Below are 12,776 nucleotides of genomic sequence, written 5' to 3' on the forward strand. Positions count from 1 at the left end.
AACTTGGTGGTGCGACAAATAGATGTCATTAAAGTACTCAATGTTTCATGTAATAGCTTGTCAGATGGTCATGATCATTTTACTCTATGTTAGGTATTCGAGTACTATTTTCTCCACATTATTCCCGTTCCTCAGACAGTTATGATGAAGACTTGGTCACAACTGTCTGACGAACGGGAACGTGAAACACCGAGTAACAGTCTTTTGTGACGTATTTGCAGCTTTAATAAAAAGGCATGTTACACTACCTGCGGTATTCGAGTACTATATTTTACACCTTATTTTATATTATGTGCTTACTCGTGTCTGTATGTATAACACATAAAAGATCTTAGCTTTGAGAGGAAATTATAAGAGGCGCAAACATTTTCTAATATCATATCCTCGGAGCTTTTCAGATGTTCCACGCTGCATTATAACATGTCATTTCAGCACGTTATAATGTAGTAAACGAAACAGAAGCAGACAGGAATATATTTGTTGAGAGAAAATCCAACATAGAATCCCACACGAAAGCAAAAAGACAAACGCAAAAGCGAAAGGACCCGAGGAGTAACAATGGAGGCGTTGTTGGTAGCAATATATGCCACAAAATAACGAAGAAGCTGTATGTGTGAAGTAAACTACCGAGGTCACTTTGCAGCCGATAAAAATTTTAAGTCTAACGTTGACGATTTCTTTTACAAGTTTACGCTGTTCCCATGATCTTTTGCTGCCTACTGCAAGACGCTCCTCCACGGTTACCACTGCTAGTATTTCGTTCGAATAATAGTGTGGAGAAAGTGTTGAATTGCAATGGGCATAAGAATGCTTTTGTCCCAAACTAAATGTAAATGAACTATGAGAGAATCTGAAAAAACAGAAAAGCTTTTAAAAAATCCAAATTCAAATAAATTAAGGTGTTGGTGTTGTTAATATAAAATGTTTTGACAGCAAATTGGTTAATGGGTGTCAAACCAGCAGAATAGACTGAATATCGGACAAAATGTGTTGCTGTATTCATTCTGGCTCTTTACAACCAGTGTTCAAACCCTGTTGAGGTCAACGCTATCCTTTTATTCTTTCGTGGGTAAATAAAGTACCGCTTTAGGTGGTGTAATAGCAAGACCGTTAGAGCATCAAAAGTATATGGTCGGGCTCTTTACGTTCAAATCTCGCCGAGTCTTACTTTCATTAGCCGAATTCTCTAGCCACAACACCACAGGCCTTCACATTATATTTTTTATTTTTATTTTTCAGTAGAAGAGGTTCATTAAGTAACTCAAAGTGCAGTTGTTTCGTGGATTGCGTTTATTACATTTTGTTAAGTGCAGCATACGAAACTTTCGACTCCCGAGTTACATATATAGCTTTATAGCAAAACAGCAAAGAATTATGTAGTTCTGTTTCCCCAGCTTATACCATTAGACACATATACATAGATTATACGTATTCTAAATATGTACACGCTCATATATATAACTGAAAATAAATATATTAAAATGAATTAGCCATTAGCGCTTCAATTAGTAAACCAAATTATATGCCAGAAGATCGAATCGAATAGCAATAACGAAAAGACATTCTCCTCATTGTCACTCGATTCGAGAATTGTCCGTTATTTAATTGAGCAATTAATGAATTAATTATTTATAACCTTGTTACAAGGCCAGAATGTCGTGCAGCCATTTAAAATCAAATTCGACCTCGTTGGGATTTGAACTCCGCTAGTAATTTTTCTATCCGTCACTCTCCCGATTCTGCCAAATGCTACCCAATTAATTAATGCACACATAAATGAAAAGGATGGTTGCCAGGAGTCCTATAATTAAAATTTATTTTCTATGCGCTGGTTTATTATTTTTTGATTAGGAGAGGCTGATTAAAGCTCATAAAATTATTTTAATAGCATGCTTTATTATTTTTTAAAATTCAATTATTCAACTGCATTCTAGAGTGATACTACTAATATTAATAACGTTTACTAGGAGAGTCAATTTTTTAATGAGAAGAGAAGCCATGTTGGTTCAATTCTGTCTCTCTCTCTTTTTTTTTTTTCTTAGTAAAATGTTTCTTGCCTGAAAAGAAATTACAACGATTGATATGAGCTACCATCAATATGTCGAGGGCTTGGCACTTCAATTATTGGACACATTAACATCAATAACAACAACAACATCGAGAAGGACACTGGTACACGAATGGTCATATTTTGGCATGTACCACGTCTTCGAAAGACATGTTCTCAAGAAAAAAAATAAAGAAGCATGTAACCTAGAGTTCCTGACGGACATGCTTAAGGAGAAAACAGCTACATACACAAAAAGTTAAAGCTTTCCAATATGCTAAAGATAGCAGCCAAATCACCTTGAAATTACTTCATATTGTCTTGATCAAGGAGAGACGTATTGGCTTATGTATTCTTATTTCTTTACTGCCCACAAGGGGCTACACACAGAGGAGACAAACAAGGACAGACAGACGGATTAAGTCGATTATATCAACCCCAGTGCGTAACTGGTACTTATTTAATCGACCACGAAAGGATGAAAAGCAAAGTCAACCTCGGCGGAATTTGAACTCAGAACGTAAAGACAGACGAAATACTGCTAAGCATTTCGCCGGCGCGCTAAGGTTTCTGCTAGCTAGCCGCTTATGTTTTCTTATCACCATCACTACTAATGCTCCTACCTCTACTATTATTAGCACCAACTACCGCCACGACCAATACTACTACACACACCACCCCCATCGCTACTACTACTACAAACACCATCCCCATCACTGCTACTACTACCACCTGTATGTAGTGTTAGTTGTGGTCATCAACTGGGTCTCACTACCCAGAATCCGGATCTATTTTAAAACGGGGGGCGACAGTTTTCATTTATGTTTTATGTAGTGTTTTTGGTACGGAAAGACTTTCAAACTTCGTATACTTATCTATTTTGTGTTATGGAACAGAAAAATATTTTTGTATTCGAATTTATTTCATGTAAAAAATTGTCTTATTTCGATAATTTCTACTAATCACTGACGTCTATTCAGTTGAAAACAATTAGCGTTGTAACGGTGTATATCGTATTAATCCCCTAACTAGACTGTTAACCCTAACCCTAAAACTAACCCTAACTCTAGAATCCGAACTCTAAAATTGTTACACACATAGATACGCACAGCGTAATTTATTATATAAACAATATATGCGTATAAATTACGATTAAACCGGATGAAATATGTCACAGGGAATAACATTTTTATGACCGCCCAGCAGTAAACTCTATTCAACTGAATAGACGTCAGTGATTGGCTGAAACTACAGAAATACGACAGCTATTACATGGAATAACTTGCGAATTCCTTTTTTTGGTTAAGAAGACTAAGAGTAAAATATGTTTTATATGACACATTCTACCAGTGTCCCAAGTTTCAAAGTGTTTCGTTAGTGTTTCGTTAAGAAAATACTGGTGCCCCCGTTTTAAAATAGATCCCAGAATCCTATTAAACACCTTGTCTTCAACTTTGCTCCGTCCTGAAATTTCCTCCTTGGCCACATTTGCTTTTCTCTATAGATATCGAACCGAAAGACGATATACAAAATACTTTTCTGAACCAATATTGATTCCGTTGCTAATGACGAATTTTCACCCGACCCACCAGCTACTTGTGATAGCAGTGGCTTGTTAATAAGTTTTTTCTCTCTATCAGTAGAAGCTAAATTTGTCTAAGCATGTGGTTGCTGGTAGATGCTTTCTACTGATGACGTATAAAGACACAGAAATCCAGATTTAACAATTTCACCACTGCTGCTGATGCACTTCAGCGGTTTTTTAGCGTTATAGGTCTATAGGAGAAGCTTTCTCAAGACGAATATTGCAGTTTTGTGGCTTTACGCATTATATCCAGTATATGCACGTTAAGTAATATATAGGCAATGCTATATTGAATCAAAACTGCTTCGGTAGCTAACAAGAAATGAGTGAATGAATGAATCTATGTATGTATATATGTATGCATGAGTGGAGGCATAATGGCCCAGTGGTTAGGGCAGCGGACTCGCGGTCATAGGGTCGCGGTTTCGATTCCCAAACCGGGTGTTGTGAGTGTTTATTGAGCGAAAACACCTAAAAGCTCCACGAGGCTCCGGCAGGGGATGGTGGCGAACCCTGCTGTACGCTTTCACCACATTTTTCTCTCACTCTTACTTCGAGGGCTTGAGTATAGATAGGGGTGGCAATGCTGAGGTGGTTATATATGTATGTGTGTATAAATAAATATGCGCGTATGTGTGTGTGTAGGGGTTAATACAGGTAAATATACCCACCAAATATGGGGTGGGTAGAACAGACAAAGAAAAATACCGATAAAAGAGATGATGAAAGTAAAAAGTAGGATTGAAGGGAGGGGCACAGAGGAGAGAGAGAATGAGAGAAAGGGGGAAGAAAGGTAGACAAAGGGGTGAAGGTGAAAAGGTATTTTACACTATCCCCACCTTCTGCTCTCACGAAATCTGTGGCCTACCTGGCGTGTGTTAAAAAAAAAACCATTTATACTTATTATGTTTGGTTTTATACAGGTGTCAAACAATCCAGAAGGACAGGTAAATATTACCTGTAAAACGAGGGGGAGAGCGGGAGCGAGAGAGCGAGGGGGCGGGAGGGAGGGGGAGAGCGGGAGCGAGAGAGCGAGGGGGCGGGAGGGAGGGGGAGAGCGGGAGCGAGAGAGCGAGGGGGCGGGAGGGAGAGCGAGGGGGCGGGAGGGAGGGCGAGGGGGCGGGAGGGGAGGGGGTAGCAATGAAAGAACGGTTTTGATTTCTTTCTCATTCAGAGTTGAGAAGACGAAACAAAAGCGTTCGAGAAAGATTGGGAGAAACTGGTGTGTGTGTGTGTGTGTGTGTGCGAGAGAGAGAGAGAGAACGAGAGAGAGAGAGAGCTGAAACAGCAGTTGTCGCTGTTATTATTATTATTATTACTCGTTAACATTGGGAAAGTACGACCTTATTATATGAAGGGGATATGTCGCATGTCTGGGTCTGGATTTACCTCCATGCAGTGAAACAGGTCTTGTCAGAAAAAAAATAATAAAATTTATAAAACAAACTAACAAACAAAAAAATAAATAAAGAAAAGAAAATAACAAAAAAAAAAACGAAATTCTTCCTGAGGGAAGTACACAAAATTTTGCAACAACAATATATGATGAAATAAATAAATAAATAAATCAAGAATGCAATTTGCATTACAATAAAAATACAAACAACATGAATATACAAATAGATGAAATAAGAATAAGAAATGCTAAAAAAAATATATATAAAAAGAAAACAAAAAAAAATCAACCAAGAAAAACAAATAGAACACACTCTGACTGATTTTGGGGCGCGAAATTAGTTGTTTGACTACCATAGGAAAGAATTAATTAATTTTGGGACGAATTAATTAATTTTGAGGCGTCTTTCAGGGGCCAAGTGTCGCCAACTCGAATCACTTTTCAGGTATGTTGAAGAGTAACACATTTACGTAGTGGATAAGGATAAAAGGTAGTAAATCACTTAGCCGATATGTTAAGTACCAGTTCGAATCTTGCTCGAGGCAATGGTGATATTTTCCTCCATTTTTTTTCTTTTTGATGAGGTTATTGACATTATTTTTGGTTTTATTTTGTATATGTTTGGCATTATTCGGTATATTTGGAGTATTTTCAGAACATTCTCAAGACTCCTGTTGTTACACACATACACACACACACACTAATCAATGGGAACACATCAGTGTACGCGGTTATAAGAAATGATCCTCGGGATTTTTCAGTAGGGTAAAATATGATTTAGTGAAAGGAATGAGCTGCTTCACGGTTTTTCACGTTTCTCAGTGTCAGGTGACTAGCGTTAGGGGAAGAAGAAGAAGAAAGAAAAAATATTCTTTTCTATTGTAGGTACAAGGCTTCAAATTTTGGGAAGAGGCTAGTCGATTACATCGGTTCCTGTGCTTAACTTGATACTTATTTATCAAACTCGAGAGACAAACTCGACCTCGGTGGAATATGAACTCAAATTTTGGCACAAGGCCAGCAATACATAACTAGTACTTTATTTTATCGATCTCAAAATGTATGATAGGCAAATTTAGCCTCTGTGAGATTTGAACACAGAACCTAAAGCCGGAAGAAATACCGCTAAGTATTTTGTATGATACGTTAACAATTTTGCCAGCTTCCTCTCCAGAATAATAACAATGTTTCTACTAAAAGCACGAGGATTAAAATTTTGGGGGAGTGGGCTAGCCGATGACATCGAACTGTGGGCAACTGGAACTTGCTTTATCGAGCTTGAGAAGAAAGGTTGACCTCGGTGGAATATAAACTCAAAACGCAAGGCTGAAAGAAATACCGCTAAGCAACTTGTTCACCGGGTAAACAAATCTCCACCTCAAAGGTGGAGTTAATTTCAATAATTTCAAGAATTTATTTTATATGGTATTTGATATGCCTGTATTTGTTTCTGTGGCGACCTTACGTTACCAGTTCCAAAGCCGTCATTTAAACCACGTGTGTTTATTTACATCACATCGGCCTTTTCCGTAAAAAGGAAAAGGCCGATGTGTTAGGGTTACGGTTAGGGACGGAATTCCCTAACCCTAACACCCTTTTACGGAAAAGGTCGATGTGATGTAAATAAACACACGTGGTTTAAGTAACGGCTTTGGAACTGGTAACGTAAGATCGCCATTGGCCGAATCATTAGAGCGTCGGTTAAAACGCTTAGCAGTATTTGTTCCGAACCTCTCCGCTCTTTGAGATCAACTCTCCACTGTGGTCAATAAATAAAATACCAGGTCAGGGCGGTGGATTAACGGAATTATTTAAGCGTAAGATAAGATGCCTCGTGGTGCTTAACGTCTGTGACAAGACAAGTACGAAATAATAATGAGCGTACCTTTTTCCTTGAACAACATCGGTGTTGTGGAGCGGGGCAACTTGCTTGCAGGGGCAAATGGTGGTTTTCCATATAGAACCTTGCCTAATCCTGCGTTTTGGAGTGGAAATTTCCAGGTGTTGATAATCGGACCATCTATAACAAAGAACAAAACACCATTGGAATGTTTGCTATAACGTTATAAAACAAATACAAACAAACATATATTTAAAGAGAGAAGGGGAGGGGAGACAGATACAGAGATAGTGAGTGAGTGAGAGAGAGAGAGAGAACAAGCAAGCACTTATTGGCTTGTGTGTGTGTGTTGTTTCCATAGGCCTGTCTTATTTGGTGTGGTCTTAACATCATCTAAAGAAATATAGCTGGTGTTTTATTTACATGTCAATACTCAGTATAATGTGTGTGTCAGAGAGAGAGAGAGAGAGAGAGAGAGAGAGAAAGAGAGAGACTGTGTGTGTGTGTGTGTGTGTGCAAACAGGAGATTGGTAAACGTTTACATGTGTTTCATTTGCTACGCAAAACATCTATTACAAATTCCTCAGGTAGTGAATGAAATATTTTTCAGTATTTTCAACTCTTATGCATAACTCACACAAATATATAACATCAACATACGGATTTGGAATACTGAAATAAGCAGATGTGCTTCAAGAGGACACAGCCGAAATCTTAACCCTATCTACGTAATGTATGTATGGGAGATAATGAATTATTGTAACGGAGTATCCAATTTCCCCAGTAGCAGTAGGCTACATCTTAGTTATTCGTTTTCCATACTTTTATAATTTCTTCGAACCTTATGGCCATTGTTATCAATATTACTCTACTCGGCATTCGTTATTTGCAGGTGTAGAGGCCATTCTCGTGTGGAGAGCATTTTGCTGTTTTCATTCTCTTCTCGTTGTAGCGTCTTCTCCTAAGAGACTAAACTCGCGCCACAGGGACTTCTAATTCGATCGTGTCTCCTCGCTCTTTGTAACTCCTCCTCTGCACATATTTTTCTTTCCTGCAGTTGTCGACTTACAACATCAATATCACTGGCCTCGTATAAAAAAACATAATGCATGAGTACAGTTTCTTCTATCGATCAAAATAATACCAACAACAACAATACCAAAAAATCTTTGTGTGATCGATTTCTGAATACCAGTTATATCCTAGCATCGCTCTAGTTAACAGCATCCCCAAGGATACCCCACAATTTATGGCTGTGCTAAATGATAAAAATTGAGTACCAGTTACATCCTTGAATCGCTGTAGTCAACCACTTCCAAGAGGTAACCCACAATTGTTGTTGGCACTGTCGCTTACGACGTCGAGGGTTCCAGTTGATCCGATCAACGGAACAGCCTGCTCGTGAAATTAACGTGCAAGTGGCTGAGCACTCCACAGACACGTGTACACTTAACGTAGTTCTCGGGGATATACAGCGTGACATAGTGTGACAAGGCTGGCCCTATGAAATACAGGTACAACAGAAACAGGAAGAAAGAGTGAGAGAAAGTTGTGGCGAAATAGTACAGCAGGGTTCGCCACCATCCCCTGCCGGAGCCTCGTGGAGCTTTAGGTGTTTTCGCTCAATAAACACTCACAACGCCCGGGCTGGGAATCGAAACCACAATCCTATGACCGCGAGTCCGCTGCCCGAACCACTGGGCCATTGCTCCTCCACAACCCACAATTACTGACCTTGTTAAATCATTAACTCTGAGCTGGCAGACTCGTTAGCGCGCCGGACTCTACTGACTCTTTACGTTCTGAGTTCAAATCCCGCCTAGGTCAACCTGGTCTTTCGTCCTTTCGAGGTCAATAAACTATTACTCGAGTACTGGGATCGATATAATCAAGATAGCCGCTCTTCCTAAAAATTGCTAGTTTTGTGCCAAAATTTAAAACAACTTTGTTATTTTTTGAACTATTGAAAAGTTACCAACAACGTTGCAATTGTCCATTCGTTGTAATTGCTTGCTCCAGGTTAACTCTATGCAGATCTATTATGAAAGGAATTCCAGCCGTGACCATCCCACCGTGGTATGCATATCTACGACTATATTATTTAATATATCTTTCCCTTTCTAGGACAGTACCTTGGGATTATTTACAGGAAGTCGAGTTACCGAAGTAGATTTTCATCTTAAGCATTCGTTCTGAGATTATACGGCACTCTATAATCCTTCTATAAGACAACAAGCCTCACGTACAATGACCATTTAATATGTAGATTAAAGCGAGCTTAATGCGACAGCATTTCAGACGAAAGAATTCGCCATTAACGCGAGAGGAAATTCACACGCTGTGAATAGTACACACGGAATACCTATAGTAACTTATAAGACACCGGGCAGATCCTAATCACCATTATACTCTTCCGCCTAAATGTAGCTGGAGTAAGGCACTGAGGTTGCCTGTACGCGATCGTTCGAACTACTAGAAAGATCAGCTAAATATCCCTCATATTACCTATCGCTTTAATATTCAGATTACTCTGTCATATGTAATGGTGATTTTTGTCTTGTATCTTTTATTCTTTATCTGTTTCAGTCATGAAACTGCGGCCATACTGGGGACACGCCTTGAGGAATTTTAGTCGAATAAATCGACTCCAATACTTTTCTCGGTCTCTTTTGCCAAACCACTAGTTTACGGGGATGTAAACACACCAACAACGGTTGCCGAGTGGTGGTGAGGGACGAACAGAGACATAAAGATGAACATAGTTATATACATATACGACAAGCTTCTTTCAGTTTCCGTCAACAAATCCACTCACAAGGCTTTAGTCGGCCCGAGGCTATAGAACAAATCACTTCGTCCAAGGTGGAACGCAGTGGAACCGAACCGAGAACAATATAGTTGGGAAAGGAGTTTCTTATCACACAACCCTCATATTTTCGAGATTTCGATATGCTTATTTATTTTCAGAATGACATTGTCGGGCAGGTGTAAGAGGCCGGAGCTAGCTTATTTGAATATAAAACAGGTAGAATATTTGGACTAGGTATAAAAGTTAGGCAAATATACCTTTACGAGTCATGCCGACTCATGAGGGCCGGCTTCCATTGTGTATAAATTCCCCAACTGGATGGGACGCCGGTCTATCGCAGGGTTACTCAGTTTTGCCAGCTGAGCGGACTGGAATAACGTGAAATGAAGTACATTATTTACATTTGTCGGATATCTGTCCTCATCGTGTCTGTTGTTAACACAACGTTTCGGCTGATATACTCTCCAGCCTTCATCAGGTGTCTTGAGGAAATTTCGAACTTGGGTTCTCATTCCTAAGGTATTTTTCGATGTTGTTATTATTATTATTATTAATTATTCAGGTCACTGCCTGGAATCGAACTCGGAATCTTGGGGTTAGTAGCTCGCGCCCTTAACCACTACGCCATCTGCAGATTCCAGATACAGTGACCTGAATAATAATAATAATAATAATTATAATAATAATAAAATGAGAACCCAGGTTCGAAATTTCCCCAAGACACCTGATGAAGGCTGGAGGGTATATCAGCCGAAATGTTGTGTTCACAACAAACAAGATGAGGACAAGTATCGGTCAATTGTAAATAATGTAAATAATGTACATAATTCCTCATCTCTTAAATATAGAACTATGAAATGAAGTGTTTTGCTCAAGAACACAATGCATTGCTCGGTTCAGGAATCGAAATTACAATCTTACGATTACAAGTCCAACACCCTAACCACTAAGCGACACGCCTCTACATTTTGACATGATATTACCGGTTGAAATGCTAAACAGTTAGTAGCGTCTTAAAATAAGAAGGCCAGATTGGACAGTATAGTCGTAGACGCGCTATCCTTGACACAGGAGCACATAGTTTTACTATATTATGGCTGCTATTTTTAGAAGGTCAGTGTAGTCCTCAGCGGGTTCTATATCATTGCTCCACGACGCTAGGTATTCTGCAGTGTAACCTCGATATAATTTTTTCCCTATACTTTTACTTACATTCTTAGTTCAGGTGTGCCGCCGAATTTTGAAAAGAACATAAGTGTCGCGCAAGTGAAAAAAGGTTGCGGAGCACTTCTATATATAAGAAAAAGACAGGGTTGTCATGGCCGGAATGCTTTCGAACACACGTCTGCTCAAACAAGGCTGACATGGGATAAGTAACTATATCAGCAACAACCTCTGAACATATATATACGTATTTATAGCATGTTCTGATGCTGCTAAAAATAGGTTTTGGAATCAAAAGGTCTGGATGATCACGGCAAGAACGCCTTTGTTCGTTGAGTCTTTCCATCAGTGCTGACTTGAAGAAGAGAGTTATCACATATACTAATTGGTCTCTTAGAGACTGTGACCAGGTGAACTTACAATCTTCCATCAACAATGAGGAGTTACGTGGTAAGTGACGTAAAAGTTGACAGCTACATTACTTCAGATCTCATCTATACAATCACACACACACACACATACACACAGTTAATGCGTACGTGCGTGTGGATGTATGCATATATCTACAATTATGTATGTATATACACGCACACGTATATATATATACACACACACACACATATATATATATACACACACACACACTTATATACAAGTATATATATGTGTATAAATATGTACATATATGAATGGATATGTGCATGTATACATATATATGTGTGTGTGTGTGTGTGTGTGTGTGAGTGTGTGTATACCTGCCGTATTAAATGTATATTTATATATTTGTGTACGTTTCTGTAAATGTATGTATTAAATATACTTATGTGTGTGTGTGTGTGTGTATATATATATATATATATACATACATACATGTGTGCGTGTATGTATGTTTATAAACATATGTGCGCATGTAAATATGTATGCTAATATACTTACGTGTGTGTATATAGATATATGTATATATGTGTGTGGGTGGGTGTGTATTGAATATATGTTTGTGTGTATATACATAGGTGTATATTTCATGTTTATATGAAGGATCGATGAAGTATTTAATGTAATTTGCTTCAGCTTAAATTCATCCCGAATCTTAGTAGAAGCATTGACTTTAAATACTATAATACCGGAAGTAAGTTAACTCCATAGAAAAACAAACATAAACATAGATATAAAATACAGAAAAAAAACACTGCAAAAACGAACAAACATAGGAATACTTTTACATTTTCAAGACAACACGGTCGTGACAATGAAGGCGAGGTGTTTGTTAAGTAAAGTCGGTAGAACGCAGGACAAAAGCATAGCCGTTAGAGATGGGAATATCGAATATAGTTCAGAGCTAATCAAAGATTAAGAGACGTATGGGAATTCTAAAGAAACCAACTTTATTTCCGATCGGAAATAAGAGACAAAAATTCGGTGTCACTCGATTTCAACAGAATTCGAAAGTATTTAGATAAATACAATCTCCTTTCTGCGAATCTGTTCTGTGTATTCTGTTTGTCGGTCTGCCTGTCGGTCAGTTTCTCGGTTTGTTAAACGGTCTAAGTCAATGTTTTCTCGCCTCTTCTCTCTATCATCGCCTTTATTTTCATATTTGTATGTTGTACATACTACATGCTACACAATGTACCTCTATATATATGCGTATGAATATATATATATATATATATATATATATATATATATATATAGGCATAGGAGTGGCTGTGTGGTAAGTAGCTTGCTTACGAACCACGTGGTTCCGGGTTCAGTCCCACTGCGTGACACCTTGTGAGTCGTATATATGTATATGTATATATATATGTGTGTAGATATGTATGTATGTTTGTGTGTCTGTGTTTGTCCCTCCCCCCCAACATCGCTTGTCAACCGATGCTGGTGTGTTTAGGTCCCCGTAACTTAGCAGTTCGGCAAAAGAGACCGATAGAATAA

At 38.5% G+C, this 12,776-nt stretch overlaps 1 protein-coding gene across 2 annotated transcripts in view; it reads right to left on the bottom strand.

The window, feature by feature from the left end:
* The window catches only part of LOC106876744 (uncharacterized), a 99,873-nt gene that overhangs the window by 47,830 nt on the left and 39,267 nt on the right, over positions 1 to 12,776 (bottom strand). The window contains exon 3 of one of the 2 annotated variants that reach the window (XM_052967947.2): positions 6,914 to 7,048. The exons of the other annotated variant lie outside the window; for it this stretch is intronic. Within the exon in view, the coding sequence (XP_052823907.2) occupies positions 6,914 to 7,048 (135 nt within the window). The remainder of the gene's footprint in view (positions 1 to 6,913; positions 7,049 to 12,776) is intronic. 2 annotated transcript variants of the gene reach the window in all.

This window comes from Octopus bimaculoides, chromosome 5, assembly GCF_046866305.1.
Source record: "Octopus bimaculoides isolate indiv1 chromosome 5, ASM4686630v1, whole genome shotgun sequence".
Classification (NCBI taxonomy): Eukaryota; Metazoa; Mollusca; class Cephalopoda; order Octopoda; family Octopodidae; genus Octopus; species Octopus bimaculoides.